This window comes from Hyposmocoma kahamanoa, unplaced genomic scaffold, assembly GCF_003589595.1.
Source record: "Hyposmocoma kahamanoa isolate Upper Pololo Valley unplaced genomic scaffold, ASM358959v1 211, whole genome shotgun sequence".
Classification (NCBI taxonomy): domain Eukaryota; kingdom Metazoa; phylum Arthropoda; class Insecta; order Lepidoptera; family Cosmopterigidae; genus Hyposmocoma; species Hyposmocoma kahamanoa.
Window position 1 is genome coordinate 2,944,288 of NW_020653732.1, and position 16,752 is coordinate 2,961,039.

The 16,752-nt window shown below is 35.8% G+C and overlaps 1 protein-coding gene across 4 annotated transcripts in view; it reads right to left on the reverse strand.

Moving 5' to 3' along the window:
* The window catches only part of LOC113227625 (probable nuclear hormone receptor HR3), a 149,334-nt gene that overhangs the window by 14,669 nt on the left and 117,913 nt on the right, over positions 1–16,752 (reverse strand). For 3 of the 4 annotated variants that reach the window (XM_026460594.1, XM_026460593.1, XM_026460595.1), the window contains exons 3-4: positions 15,900–16,016; positions 46–217 (exon numbers count right to left, since the gene is read on the reverse strand). In XM_026460594.1, coding sequence (XP_026316379.1) covers positions 46–217; positions 15,900–16,016 — 289 coding nt within the window. The remainder of the gene's footprint in view (positions 1–45; positions 218–15,899; positions 16,017–16,752) is intronic. The other variant, XM_026460592.1, reaches the window with a different exon arrangement.

Here is a 16,752-nt window from a genome sequence, read left to right on the forward strand (position 1 = left end):
TGTCTTGAATAAGCTGTTTTGTTAACATCTTATAAAAATTCTTACCCGTTGTAATGTGGATGGAATTGATCACTGGAACTCGGCGTTTGCTGTTGAGTATCGTACACAGAGTCCGGGGCTGAATCCGCGGTAGCCCGCGCGATCTGGGCGCGGTGGTATCGCACTTCATCTTCGACCTTCTCGCGTTGTTTCTTGGACATACGGCCGAATTTCACGGCTGGAAAGAAAGATAGGATAATAAATTAGTTCTTTATCATTGCTGCTTTAGGGAAAAGGGAGCATTGCTGGACTTTCCTTGAAGAAACATGTGCATTGGAGTTCTGCTAATTATTGCTAAAAATACTCAAAGATAATATAGTCACAATTCCATATTCCTTGTTTTTTTTATGCAAGTTACCCGCACTCATTCAGGAAAAGATTATGTCAGTGATGACGAGCCTTGTAATATCGAAGTGGAGAGTTTAATGCTCAGACAGAAAGGACCGCAAGTTGAATGATCATTAATTTACCTGTTGCTGTCATAAACTTTGTACGTCTCTCATCCGACACTTTGTCGTAAGTAAGATATACGATCTTATAGAGCTTTTGAAATTCATCATACTGCTGGACACTGTCATTCTTGTTTATGCAATGTCGACTGGGGACAAAAACACTTGTTCTTTTTGTCCCCATGCATGCCCTAACAGTTGCAGTGTCACTCAGAGCTTTAAATGGAAAAGATCTAAGGGACATTGCCACTGTGCCTATAACCTTGAGACATAAGTTGACAAGCCCCACGCTGCCTGTAATTTCACCACCACCCTCACTCTTCAATAATTATCGCTAAAAACCCTTAGACATATAGTACCAATTCCATATTATTTGTTATGACGTAAAATAAATATTTTCCTTATAAGGGACGCCATGAAATCGCAACAGGTCATATTAATGGTAACATACCCTAAGCCCAGTGTCCACTAGTTAATTAAACCTGCTGACAAAGTTACACAATTCACACTCACACAAACCACGTACATAGGTGAATCGTGTACAGTAGTGTGCGAGCGTAAAAGATTTCTATTATTTGCCGTAGTGAATAAGTAATTCAGTATGGTTTAATGTTACAAATAGGCTACATACTATCTTCGCTAGGGTGTCGTAGTAAAAGAACAAGGGATGAATTTAGAAGATGAATATCTATATAATTTATAGTGACATTTTTGATCGACTTTTTGCTTAACAGTGGAGTCTTTATTTGCTTTGTAGACTCTGCTTGGTCAGTAGAGCGGTAGTCTGTCACAAGGTCTCTTTAAGGTTGTAAAAACGCATCACAAAATACTGTAGGTTTAGTATAACTATCGGAGATTACTTTACAAAGAAAACGTAAAATATATCGACCCTGAAAAGGTAAAGTGTCTAATGTGCATTTGGAATATATTACGGGAGAGAGATTTAAAGCAATTTTTTTCAGAAAAAGAAATTCTAATTTTATGGGTATGTGAAGAACAAGCTTGACCAATATATACATATATGTACGTATACAGCAATACTCCGTTTTACGCGAGTGATGCATTCCGGATAAAATCGCGTTAAGCGAAATTGGCGTAAAACGGGGTTGTTCGTTTTTGTGTGGCCCTCCTGGTGCTATAGTTTTTTAGTCGCCCTAGGATCTCTAGCTTGACCTAACGACTGCTACCAGGAATAGAACGGGGTATTATCGAATAACCAGTTAAATATTGAAACGAACTGCTACCCATCTTTTCTAAAACTTTAACTTTATCTTCGTCTCCAAACTCAAGCTTTTACGCTTTTCTTGTTAGCCGGTGGCGTCGTTGTTCGTAAAAATTATCTTTTACAATTCCCTCGCTAACAGACAGTACCAATAGGATTACAAATTAAAGGACCTACCAAGAAAGAACTACCTGTGATAATGCACTATTAGTAACTGAGAAACTACGAGTTCAAATTGGCTGAATCAATGAATGCATCCGCGTAAAGCGAGGTAATTTAGCGCGAATTTTGAAAATAGTGTTAGAACGAAATCGTACAATGCGGGGTCGCGCAAAACGTGGTATTACTGTATATATAATTTAATACCTATCGCGAATCACGCGATAATCAACCATTTTTTGTATTGTGGTAACACTGCTTTGCCTTTGCTAACTTGTTATTTTGACACTATTGAGACGGCAGTAACGTCAACGGCAATGGCGGGAACCGAATGCGCTTCAGTTTGGTTGAAACGAAAGATATGGCTGTGTAAGTGAATGTACCCTAAGAGACAAACAACTGGTAAGTTCCTCTATGTACTGTTTAACATTACGACACGCATAGACACGGTGGAAAGACACACAACTAAGTTAATTGTCGAGTTTAATATTGTTACGAAACATGACTATTTGCCACGTGCTAACTCGACCCGCAGTAGACTAGCGTCATTGACGCTTATGACTGTGGGTGCCTATCGTTGGCATCAATCGGGTCGGTAGTAGCTGGCATGTACGCTTGTACCGCGATTGCTAGCTATCGAAGCTTGAAACCTGTTGGGCAGAGGTTGGACTAAAGGGGAGGCTGGAAGTCCACTTGGGGCACCTCTCAAGGTGTCCCGCCGCAGTACACTATCGAGATGTGATGGGGGTTTGTACGCGACATACGAGGCGCACCTCTACGGTTCCTCGTCATAGCACAATGTAGTGTTATGAACATTTTCATCATGGTTCAGTGTCTTTCTAATCGCTTATATGTACACCTATAAATTAAATAATCTTTTGTCGTCCCTCAATATCTACATTGAGAATATTTGAACCAGGTACGTAGGTATTACAGTCTAGTCCAAATCCGATAAACTACAAAGTGGCGACAAACCACGATGGCAATCATTACAGTGTATGTCATCGATACGATGAGAAGAAGAATTTTTGGAGACCATCATTGGCTGAACGAGCATTAAAAACATACATAGAGAAAGAGTGAGAGAAAAAGAAAATATATAATAAACAATATATTTTCAATTTGATTTAAGCGGAAAAACAGTTTTACAAAGTTTCTTTGTTAACCTTTTGCAACAAGTTTGCTCGCAAAGCAAGTAATTGAACAAACCACTACTTATACAGACTTAAACTGCATCTGCTTAGAGACCCGTGCCTACCAGTGAGACGTAAACTGCAAATGAAGTGTTTTCTTTATTTGAAAAATCTCCATTACGGTCAATTTGTAATAAAACAAAAACTAAATAAAATTAAAAAAAACTGATTATACGGGGGCTGCAGATCACATTTCATTGATCCCAGATCTGTTAATAACTCAATTTCGCAAAAATGTCGCTTAGTGAGTTATAAATGATAAGGTGGGATAACAAAATTTGCCACCAAAATTATAACAGAAAACTAACCTGAAAATAACCCAAGTACAAAACTACATTTTTACGCACAAAAGAATCACCCAACAAATTCACACACATGGATACAATAACACTGTGTGCGCTGCAATTTAATGAGAATGTACGCGTTAACTCACACATTTGCGTACTGTTTGGAGTACGTTGGTGTGTGAAACTTGCGTATGTGTGACGGTCACGCAGGGTATTGGCACACATCCTACTAGGCCGACGACCGTACGTATATATACGACCGTACGTATGTATACATTTGTAGAGGTATATACGTAGTTATACACATTACGTATTGTGACGTTGTTATACGTAAGTTACTTACCGTAGCTGGATAATTTTAATGAATATGCAATTTACCCGCACTCGTTCAGGAAAAAGATTATGTCAGTGATAACGAGTCTTGTAATATCGAAGTGGAGAGTTCGATGCTCAGAAAGGACCGCAACTTGAATGATCATTAATTTACCTGTTGCTGTCATAAATTTTGTACGTCTCTCATCTGACATCTTTGTCGTAAATAATATTTACGATGTTATACACTGTATATGTATAATATACAGCTTTCAAAATACATCCCACTGCTGGACACAGTCCTCCATGTGGATTGGGGACTTAACACGTTTTCCTAGGGCTGTGAACCTCCGTGTTTTTATAAACGACTTCAACTGTTTTTTTTGTATGTACGTTACGCGATAACTCCGGACCAACGCGTATGCGTCAACAAGCGGGTAAACTAAAGTGAGAATGGGCGGGTCGGGTGACAGTATAAAATTATAAAATAAATTGTGGTTGTTCATCTAACCGATATCTGGGATTTTATAATACTCTATGAGTAACGAGCTTTGCCGAATAAAACTATGAAATGCTAAAGTCACGTGTTATGAACACTTCAGTGAATTCAAAACTTAAAAACGCTCCCCTGTAAACTTGTGAATTTTGACATACGATACTTTACGTAGGAGGGGTCGAAATACTATGAGAATTAACAACATTTTACGTATGGCTGAAGTTTGTGCTGAAATGGCCATGACTCAGCATAAGTACTGTAGACCGTGAAAAGTCAAACAGAGCTGGTTTTCTGCTAGTACCATATTGTAAGCTATTGCAACCCAGTAAGCCATGACACGCGTTATGGTGAAATTACAGACAAATGAGACTTGTCAACTTGTGTCTCAGGGTGACGGGCGTAGTGATAGTGCTCCTCAAGTCTCGCTCTCTCTGAGTGTTATTGTAACTGTTATGGACAGGCGTGTAGCTTACCATCAGGCGCACGTACAAGTCGTGCGGCGTCCTGTCACTTGGTATTATAAAAAAAACTTATTTGTTATTCTGTTAAAATCTAGTAGTAGTGGCAGTTGTCTGAATAGAGCGTCGATTGAAAAGCAGTGATGGCATTCATTCATTCTGTTGCCATACTAAACCTACCAAGGAAATTACTATGCATGTCTTAATTTTTATCTAGTTTAGTCAGCAATTTAGTCTTCAAAGACGTGCCATCGAAAAATTACAATGGCAGTTGAATAGTAGCTCGGTGGCCAATGTAGAATAAAACGAAATTTGCTTGCGATCATTGACTTTTAATTGTAAGTCAATGCTTGCGATGGTTTATTTCGCGTACAATGGTGAAATTAGAGGATACAAAAAAGATTCCGCGCTTTTTTATGACGTTTCTTCCCGCCAAAACCGCCAAGGTCCACGTGAGGAATAGTTTTGGCGGTATTGGCTATGACCAACAACTAGTGATGAAAGAGACTCAGTCTTTTAAGGCCTTTTAAAAGACCTCGACTAATTTTTAACGCCTCACGACTAGTCCAGTCTTTTAACCCTCAAGTTTTGAGTTATAAGACTAAAACTGAAGACTAATTCGAGTCGAAGGACTAAAACGACTAAAAGGACTAAAACGATTAAAACGACTAGCGCCTCATAGCCTCGGGAGTCGTTAGTCATAAGGCGTGATTTCATTTCTATCTACAAGGTATTTATTTTACGATTTAGTACATACTACTAATATCATTTTTATTTATAAACTTCGGGTTTAATAAGACATAAAATAGGTATATAGTCCTTTGCAAACAACTCGAGTCGTTTAAGTCTTTCAAGACGTTCAAGTGGTTTAAGTCGTTTAAGTCTTTTGAGTCTTTCAGTATAACGACTGAGACTTATTAATAAAAACTCGAACCCCCAGTCTTAATTTTAGAGTCGAGTCCTGTAAAATGGAGTCAAGTCGTTATAAAACGCCTTAAAAGACTGAGTCTCTTCATCACTACCAACAATACTAAAACATAACAACAGATGACAGACTACAAGCAAAGGATATTGTTGCAATACAGTCTATGACATTAAGAAATAACAATCAGCATAGCAACACCGATATAAAAGTAAATTTGTCATCTGCAATTCAAACTGTTTACAAAGTTGTAGAGGGAAAATAAAAAAAACTTCCTCTACGTACAAAGTGAAACCAAAATGAAGAAAAGAAAATTAAGAATAGGCTGTATGGCATTATGCCAAAGCCGTTTAACGGCTAACATACTTAAAAAAAAATCTCAACAATAGCAACAAATAATTAATTGAACTTATATAAGGTGTAACAGATTCTATAAGTGATACATTTCATTTACCATTTCTTCGAGTATGATACAATGTACAATGTAATGTGCAAATTACGACCTGATCATGATTGCAACCTAATACTAGCCATTAGTCTTAAGTTTTACCAGAATACCAAACGTACGCAACCCTGCCATTGACACTATCGCATACAACTGAGATGATGTGGTCATCTAGTGTTAATGTACGCTACAGAGAGCGATCTGTCCGATCATGTGTACTTATGTTACCACAACGTAGAACTGCAGCTTTTCGTGGTAGTTTCAAATACTCGACCTCAAAGTGCTGGAATAATATTCCACCTATACGCAACGAGACATCCAAATCCAAATTCAAATCATTGTACCGGCAACGCCTACTCTCACTTCGAAAATCTATGTAGTGTGTTTTTATTCTTTTACGTAGTCTGTCTAGAATAGAATTTTGTTGTTGCTTTGATGTATTCACATTATGTGTATAATTATATTATCTTAGAATAATAACGCATAGAAACCTAGCCCGCACACGCTAAGTGAAGCGCGCCAAAAGAGCCTACACGAGCGGGCGGGCCTTCAGTGCTCAAGGTCAACTTGCACCGCGAACAGATCAAGAATTTAGCTAAAAATGACGAAATGTGCGGTAAATAAGTGTAAAAATACGTCAGACAAACATAAAATAGATACTAACATCACATTCCACAAGGTAGTAACGCGTTTCAACTTGTATTTTTATATAAATGTTCACTAAAACCGAAAATTAACTTACTACTTAAACTAGCCTACATGATTTTTGCCTCACTTGTGACAGTTCGTTTGATATGAAACTATCATTCTATGCGTTATTATTCTAAGTATATTATATACTAAATACATTATACAACATTAAAACCTTCTTACAGTCACAATTTACTCGTACAGGTGTAATTATATTCACACTCGCTCTTCCGCTTACACATCGAATAGGTTATTTTAAATGCACTATTTACACTTTACTATGTATACTATTGTTCTCAATGTACAACTTTACGCATAGTTGTTATATGTTTGCTTTTTAAATAACTTAATCCCTCTCGTTGGTCCTGACTGAAAACCAGCGCCTTAGGAAACTTTGGCATATGCTGAGACAGCGCCGTTTCAGTGCTATGACAATCTTGTTATATTTTTTCTTTTACGCTTCATCATCATTCTATCTATCTATAATGTGAAACAGCAGAATTGGGACCCTTGTATATGGTTGTGTCACATTAATATTACTAACTAACTAAATTAACATCAAATTTCAAATGTGGAAGATTTATAATTTTTATATACTCGTAACGTGACAAAGTTTAAATCTAACTAGTCGGTCTTTAAAATACCCATAAGTCATCTCAAAGGCATACAAAGGGAGTTTATTAAAAAGCTGTCAAGTTTTATAAATTACAGTCTCGAACAATAACAAAGGTCGATGAACGAAATGAACGATTTCGTTCAAATGGTAACTTTACAGTAAAAGGACAAAGAATTTGTTGTTTACAATTTTATGTGTTATTAGAAATATTCAACGTTAGAACTCGAAAAGTAGCTACTGTGGTAAACTCGGCCTGTGACTGAGGCTATCATGAACTAGATTTTTTTAACTGCTACCATGTTTAAGTAGATGTACTACATTGCCTTTTTGAACGTACCGCCAAACACTTGACGGCAGAAATAGGTAAGATGGCATCTGCTTTCTTTCACCGTTAAACTTAAGTCATACTGACGTAAATAACTGTTGGATATTTCTTATTTTTTATGATACTAAGCAACGGGACATGCCGTGCACCTGTTGGTAAGCGACACGCCCACAAATAATAGTTGCAGTGCCACTCAAAGCTTTAATTCGCAAAGGTCTAAGTAACACTGCCACTGCGCCCGTCACTCAAAATTTTGGAATAGGGAAAACACGATTTGAAAAAAGAAACTAAATGGATCTTATTAGGAATAATAATGTGATTGTTTTTATTTATTCATAAATTATTTACTTATTCATTTATAAAAGAGAATATACATATATTTATTACTTTCGTTCAGTATTGTTTTTACAACAATATTTAGTTTCAAGTCGACAAGTTCCATTTGCTAGAAATGTCACAAGCACCCCTTACCCGTCAAAACCGGAACGCAGTAATATTTATTTACATTATTGCTTGACGGTAGAAACAAGTGACAGCTTCCCTGGATGAACGCTGTCACAAGAAGCTCTACTGCCACTAAGACACAGTTTTGTAGTAACAGCCTTAAAGTTTTCAGTCGAGTGAACCCGCGTGCAGTAACTAATAAACTGTAAGTAGGTCAGTATGAATTTCAGGAATGTTCTTACATAAAACGCAAACGTAATTCACGTGAGTTACGTTATTACCAACGTTACGCTTCTACACGTTGCACAATTTGCTAGTGATGGGACAACTGTCGCTAAATCTATCGATATAGAAATGTCGTGGTCTCCGAAAATGGGTAGCTATATCTCGCTCTGTGATATCATAATATTCTTTTCCTGGTGAAGCCTGAAAACCAGCGAACTATTAACTAGGTAAACTAAAAGGTTTTAATATTTTTATTCATATTAATTATCAGACACACGCTTTAAAGCTCTGAGTAGTACTGCAACTGTTATGGGTAGGCGTGTCGCATACCACCAGGTACACGACTTGTTCGCCCCTCACTTGATATCATAAAAAGCACTAAATTATACTTTTCAAGAAACATAGATGGCGGTAGTATATTCTAATATATATAAAACACTAAGTGCGAATAGGTGGTATATCAACGGCATAAAGATGAACGTTGCGGACTGTCTAAATAACTGAAGAAATAATGTTGAGGGTGGAACTCAATTGATTCAGTCATATTATTCAACTTCATCGTGACAGGATGACACACCTATCCTTGCAAATGCAGTTCTGTGGCACTGCCACTGCTTTCGCCACCCTGACGACACATAAGTTGACAAGTCCTATATGCCTGTAATTTCAACAGCACCGTTACCCTTCTAAATCAGAACACAGTAATTGCGGCAGAAATTGGTAAGGTGGCATTACTTCCCAGGACGACCTGTTTCACAAGGAGCTGTATTGCTACAAAACCTGTTAAATAGATTTTATAGATTGGTTCCCCCATTTGAATACCATAAATAAGATCTCATGAAAAACAACTCAATTAAATCTCTTTTAATCCATTCTCGTAACAATAAACACCTGTCTAATCTTTCCATTCGGTGTAGAAAAGAAATTCCTGGAAATCAGTAGACATTTCTAAATGTCCAAAATACGTTAATATGTCATTTAGATACTTTATTATCATACATTTATTCCAAATGACCACATCAACATGACTTTTATTAATTGAATGGGTATTTTAAAACGTGTTTTGGCAACAGCGTTTGACACAGAATTGAATCAGGTCTTTGGCCTTTGACATATATATTTTTTTCAGCACTAAAAACGTATAAGGTAAGGTAAGGTAACCGACAAGCACCGCTGTTCGATCTTTTTTTAAATTAATTTCTAATAAGATTTAGGACAAAATTTTCTACCATAGTAAAAGTTTTCTTATCAATAAGTGTCAGTTACGGAGTGTTCATTATTTGTAAACGTCGATTATAGGTTAATTAGTGGGTTTTTGGTGTTCATTACTGGAGATTTAGAGAAATTCTAGTTTAGGGTTTTTTAGTAATAATACAATAGCTTTTTTATGAAACATACCTAATACAGCATAATCTTTCTTGAGGATCTATCTGTCAAGTAAACTAAACACTATCGATATATGTTTAAGAACAAAGAAGTTATTTCAAATTTGAAGACACTTCTCTTAACTCTTCGTCTGGCATCGCCATTTTTCGCAATGTCGCTGGTCTAGCGAATTCCCGCTCCGTGACGATAGAGAAAACCTCGTAACCTCGTAAATTTAGGCAGGTAAAACTGATTTAACACTTTAACTCATATTAAAGCGACAACATAAGACAAGGTTAGACTATAGTTACTCAATCGTATAGTCTTTAAAAATAATTGTAATTAAATATGAACATACAAAACCGAGGCGGGACCTCCCGAATCGACTTTTTGTAAAGCTTCTCTTCTACTGTCAAAAAAATGGGATGCTGCGTTTTTATTTAACTATATATTACATGTGTGTATATTATAATGCAAATAAACACAAATTTCAACGGAGAATAGTTGTGTTTAATGATTCTGGGAGGGCTTTTATACTGACAACGAAGAGATTTCTTTAACCCAAATTTGACTTTATCGCAGGTAATTGACATTGAACCTTCCTCTATAAAGTATAAGTTTCCTGACTATAAACGGTCATTCTCGGACTAGTATTCACTACCTGATTTCGTATATTATATACATATTATCGTGTAATTATTAAATAATATTTCACGATACAATACTCGAAGGAAATTAAGTAGTCCGAGAATGACCGTAAAATCCTTTATGATTAATTGTTGTTATAATAATTAACCTTAATGATGAATTAGCCTGTTACTTAACCTACCGCCTTTCAAGCAGAGGGTGTGGGTTCAAATACGGGCCTGCGCCTCTGAGGTTTCGAAATTCATGTGCGAAATTTAATTTTAAGTTTACCGTGAGCTTGTCAGTGAAGGAAAAGATCCCAATGGGTTTTGCGCCCACATGGGAAACTGTGACCGGTAGTGGGACTATACACATAGGCTAACTATTATATAATTAAACCCCAAACGAACTCAAGACACAGGTAAATTAACATAATAAGTCAAAAATAATTTACGTAATGGTTAAGTTTACTGTTTGAAAAAAAAATCACTTCTTTAACATATCATTAAATGAAAAATGTGAAAAGATTATCAATAAAAACTAAGTCATCACTTATAACGAATGTTTGATTTGATAACTAGAGGTTTATATATGATGACTAATTTGAATATTTAAATATTAATATATCGATACCTCATCCCATCCCTACATTACGTGTCGATTGCATAACAGCACCGGTCGTCGGCTCGACGCGTCTCTACATGCGACATGCATTATGCAGTTGCACAGGCACTTTTTATGTATGCGTGTATTTATACTGTTTTTTTTTTCTTTGCTTGCATAGTGGCTGTACTCCGTTCGTAGTTTGAGGCGTGTGCCCGTGCGCTGAGTACGTTTTCAAACTTCTCTGCTTCGCCCCAAGTACTAAAAAGTCTTGGTAGCCTAATAGTTTCACCTATCGCCTCTCAATCAGAAGCCCTGGGTTCGAATCTATGAGTTTTTGAAATTTGAAATTTATAAGAGATCTATGAAGATTCTCACTTACGGAGTAAGTTTTGAGAAAATCGACTTTTAAAAAACAAATATTTTTGAAGATGTTAACATTTATTTGTACGTATTTTTAACTAATAGATTTATTAACAAACCTAAATTAACTACCATTATACCAATTTTGTGAGTTACCGTTGTTTTGATTATAAAGAAAGGTTTTAAAAATTGAGATATAAAAATACTTCGTAGTGGTTTTTTAAAAGTTTTAAGTTAGTTAGCGCTATTTCTATTATACCATTAGATGCGAAATTGTTATAGCTATTGAATGGTATGAAAAAGGGTGTATCTCAGAGATAGCACCTTTTAGCGTAGTAGGGCGGCATACATATCTTATTGCGCACATTTGTGAATATTTAACTCGTTAACGGTAAAGGAAAAGTGTGAAGTCACCAACCCGCATTGGAAAAACGTGGCTAGCCTATGTGGGATTTATAATGTTTTGTTGATGACATAATAAAATGCATAAGGGTCCCCCTTGAACAGATAAATTCTCAGAATTTTAAATAAGATATTTGCAAACAATAAATATTTACGAGCATTCCCATACAGGTTGTAATGACGAATGTGTTTCTACCGCATACTAATGTTCTTATCGGTGTGATAAGCGGCCGTTCAACTTACTCTGCTTCCTTGTAACGCGACTACTTTGTTTAGACCGCGTAAAATGACGAGTTCAGATACGTCGACGTTGGTCGGCCACAGAATGGCGAGATCACAAAATTTTTACTTACCTATTTATTATAGACTGGGAAACAATGGAAATATGTCCGAGTCTACTAAAAGATGAGTAATTTATTTCATCATGCCAATGATCTGTCTCAATCGGTAGGTAGACTCCAGCTATTCGGAGATCAGATCTGACCATCGTCTAAAGTTCCTGCCTCTAGGTCTCTTTCTTTCGATCTTCGCAGTCTCCATTAGATGCTTCAGGTTATCATCACCACTACATGCAGCGTGACCAGGGTAGCGTATCACTCAATTCATTTTTTTTTATAGAATTATCAAGTGGTAAGCTGATGGTAAGATACACGCCTGTCCATAACAGTTGCAGTGCCACTCAGTGCTTTAAATCGTAAACATCTGAGAGGCACTGCCACTGCGCCCGTGACTCAGAGACATAAGTTGGCAAGCCCCATGTGCTTGTAATTTCACCAGCACCTTTGTTTACTCTTCAAAACCGGAACACAGTAATGCTGACATTACTACTTGACGGCAGAAATAGGTAGAGTGGCAGTACTCTAAGTACAGAAAGTAACTCTTTCACGATGAACTCTACTGCATCTAAATTATATACTAAACTATTAAAACCACGTCTAGTCACATGACCGATATAGGTAGAGATGCGTCAGTGGCATATAGGACGTATACAGCCGGATTTAAAGACGGCTTATTTTTTACGAAACTGCATTGCAACAGTGGTGTGCTCTGCGGTTGTAAGGACTAACACACACCAAGTGTCATAAAGAGGTAAACAGCTCGACTGCAGTGGAACTATATTACAGAAGAGACACTGTCGACGGTCGATGATGCGTAATCATAAGAGAAAATAATTTTACTAGAGAGGTCTTTATATACCAATACATGAATATATTCTTTTTTTTATAATAATATGTAACGGGGTGAAAAAGTCGTGCGCCTGATGGTAATTAATGCTTGACAGCAGAAATAGGTAAGGTAGTAGTACTTCCCTGGACGAACTCTTTCTCAAGGGCCTCTTCTGCTACTGCATGCAGGTAAAAGATAGATTTGTTGCATTTACTTATAGATAATTTGGCATTTCACTAATTGATACAAATAAATAGAATATTTCTGTTCCTGTTCTCGCGGAAGAATCTAGAAAATAATGAACACTCTCTTTCCTGCAATTGCTAAATCAAGTCAGTTGTGGCAATAAAGGCTAATGCTTTTTGGAAAGGTAAAGTACTGGTATTACGTAGTATATAAAGTCGAATTTAGAAGTGACATACAGGATATTAACTAAACCACGTGTGATTGTACCCGCACTAACAACAGATGCATTATTTTTCGTAAGGGGTAGTAAAAGTTGTTCATATTATTGGAATCAACCCCCTTCGGCTGTAACGGAAATCAGTTAATAATTTATAAGTATAGTGTAGCGTAATCTTCACACCATCATGTGCATATGGCATCTAATCGTAACGTCTACAAATTCAAATTCAGTTTTATCTTCCCTTTTAGTGTCCCATTATCTACTTCTGTTGTCTGTAGCATTTTTTTTATTTTGGATTATTTATTTATTTATTAAGAAACAAAAACCATTTTTGTTCGAGCTGTACACCGGCATTCACCATCTCGGTAAATAAATTAAAAGTTACAAACGAAATAAATAAAAAAAACAAAAACAATAAAAAAATACAAACAAAAATAATATTAATAATTACGCTAACGTGACTCATTTGTAATATTAACTAAATTCTTGCTATTTAAAATGCAAGTAAAATAACAATAAAGAAAAATATCAGAGACAAATTTTTGAGGCCCAACACACGGAAATATTTTGTTTCGTTCTTAATTTGATTTTTTTTATTGCCCTTGGAGTTATTTAAAAAAATACTGTTAGTTTATGTTTAATGTTGTGTTCATTCATTTCAGTTTTGGATGTGTTTAATCAAAACAAATATATTATTATTAATTTAAATTAAAATAACAATACTCAAACTCAGTAATCTTTCATCACGTCACCCAGTGTAATTTTAAAGCTGTCGAGTTATACCTTTAGCTATAGGTGAGTGTGTAACTAAGTTGCCGATAGCAAAAATCAAGTAAATAGCTTTCTTAGACCAACTTGTTTGTCTAGATTTTCTTTTATGACTAATATTATAAACCTATCTCAATAAGTTTTCTTACAATCTAGTGCTAGTGACACTTTAACGTTTTCAATCGATATGTACTGTCTTTATATGGCACACCCACGTTTAATACGAACTTCACTACAGTTAATTGAAAAGCGATCACCGCTTGTTAACCAGCTCGTGAGACTACAGCCTTATTCATATAGATCCAAGTTTTCCAAAATGGTCTATGAGGTGATCTTTTTTTTACAAGTCGTGCACTTGGTGGTAAGCGATACGCCTATCCATAACAGTTACAGTGTCACTCAGAGCTTTAAATCGCAAAGTTCAAGCCCAAGCCCAGCAAAAACCTTGAGACATAAGTTGACAAGTCACATGTGCCTGTAATTTCACCAGCACCTTAACCCTTCCGAACTGGAATGTAGTAATGGTGGCAGTACTTCCTTGTACGAACTCTTGCATATGGAGCTCTACTGCTACTACAACTCTCTCTCTCTCTCTCTCTCTCTGCTGCGAAGAATTGCCGGCGGTCCGCGTACAAGATCGAAAGTTTTCATGTTTTTGAAATAGAAAAGAGATGTTTCCCATGCTTCAGTGTTTGGAGTGCACGATAAGAGCCTCCCCGCATAACGTAACATATCTTTCACCACCATGGCAGGCACTACATTGTATGCCATCGGTACGATTTGCAAGCCTAACACACAGATCTTTTGATCTAGTTTAGTTCCTAGTCTCTTATAAATTTTGTCACTTTAGTAAATAAGACCAGATTCTGTCACGACAATTTGCAATCAAATTTTGTAGAGAAAAAATATTGCGATAAAAAGAAATATTTTTCAGTAGTTTTATTATTTCGTAAAAGTGAATTTACTTGGGGGTTCACGAATAAATTTTTGCTATATTAAGGGGTCCATTAAAAGTGAATTTACTTGGGGGTTTACGAATAAATTTTTGATATAGTAAGGGGTCCATGACCGAAATAAGTTTGGGAATCACTGGTATAAATACTAAAAATTATAACTTTATGCTACCTGAGTCGCCACTCACGTGAACATACATTTATTTATAATAATTTACTATATTTAAAATACGTATTTCATATAAGTGCATCCATGTCCTTTTGTAATAATTAAAGTTGTAAGTTGTAGTGGTAATAACAAAATATTAACAAAATTGTACCTAACTAGTTGACACGTAGAGTAACCAATAAACACATGTAACTTTAAGCTTAAGCAGTTAATTTGTAAGTAATCAACTACTTTTAGTTTTTTTTAATACTCCTACGTTTAAACGCATGCCGTGGTAACTTGTAAATGAAACAAGACAAAAACTCGAGCCACTATATTTACTGTTTTGACCAATTATATGTGTATGTTTTGTAAGTTGTCCTAAATAAATAAATCAAATGAATAAATAAAAATAAGAATTTTTTCTACGTGTTCGATCTTTGTATTAATAATTAAAACAAACTAGTGGAGTAATAATTTACATAAAAATAATTGAATATCAATTCAATAAAAAATTAAAATACAGTGAATAGCGACATCTACAGCCGGGGCTGGTAGCTGTAAAGGTATCTAACTGGGTGACGAAATGTCATAGATTTCTCATAGGTGGCGCCACAGCTAAAAAGTCGTTGAAAAACCAAATGCAAAGATACGACGCACATAGGAAAATTCTTGGTTCGTTACGTGACTTAGTTGGTGTAGTGTTTGGCACGCTATGCTAGAAGACGTTGGTTCGAATCCGGCCAGATCGAAGGAATTTCAAGTGTTCGATCTTTGTATTAATAATTAAAATAAACATAAGGTTCAACACTCACCATCGCGACTCATTCCAAGTTTGAGGCATTTCTGCAGCCGGCAGTACTGGCACCGGTTGCGGTTCACGCGATCCACCACACACGCTTTATTCCGTGGACATTGGTAGTTCACCACTACTGAAACAGTACACTGTATTAGTAAGATTTAACAAATGACTGTAAACTAAACTGGAAGATGTGTACAACGATGGGCGAGATTACAATGAAAAATCACCATTTCCAGTGGAGCTTAATTGAATCAATCATACTTCTTAATGGAATCAATCACAACATAATTTTTTTTAATGGAGTTTATTTTTTTTTTGCAAATAAACAAACGTTTCTGATCTTTTATTTTTCTATACAAATATATCTTTTATATTTTTATACAAATATACGCAATTGAAATTCGATGTGTAGCAATCGCGATCAAAAGCCTAAGAGCTAGTAACATGATTAAATTCATTATTTGAAATTGTGCTTGCAATTATTAAAGTTGTAACTGCAATCATTGTGATTCATAGACTCAGATGGAAACAAATTATTTATTTCAATTACATTTCTTTTCAGTATTTTTAACTTGCGCTGAAAAAGAAAGTGATAAATATAAACATGATGTTGCTTAAGCTGTTTATGTAAATGTTTCAAGCCTGTCAAGCAAAATAACTAGAAATAAAAAAAATAAAAGAATGTTCTCCAACTCTACAACAATACATAATATATATTTATTATTTTAAGTTTAATAATAGTTTAAATAAACGGCTGTATTGAAGAAACGGTAACAGCCTCAGTAATTTGCTGATTACAGGCTAAAGCCGGATAAACAAGGTAAATTTTGTATATGATATAATGTAGAAGTATAAGTATATTCGTC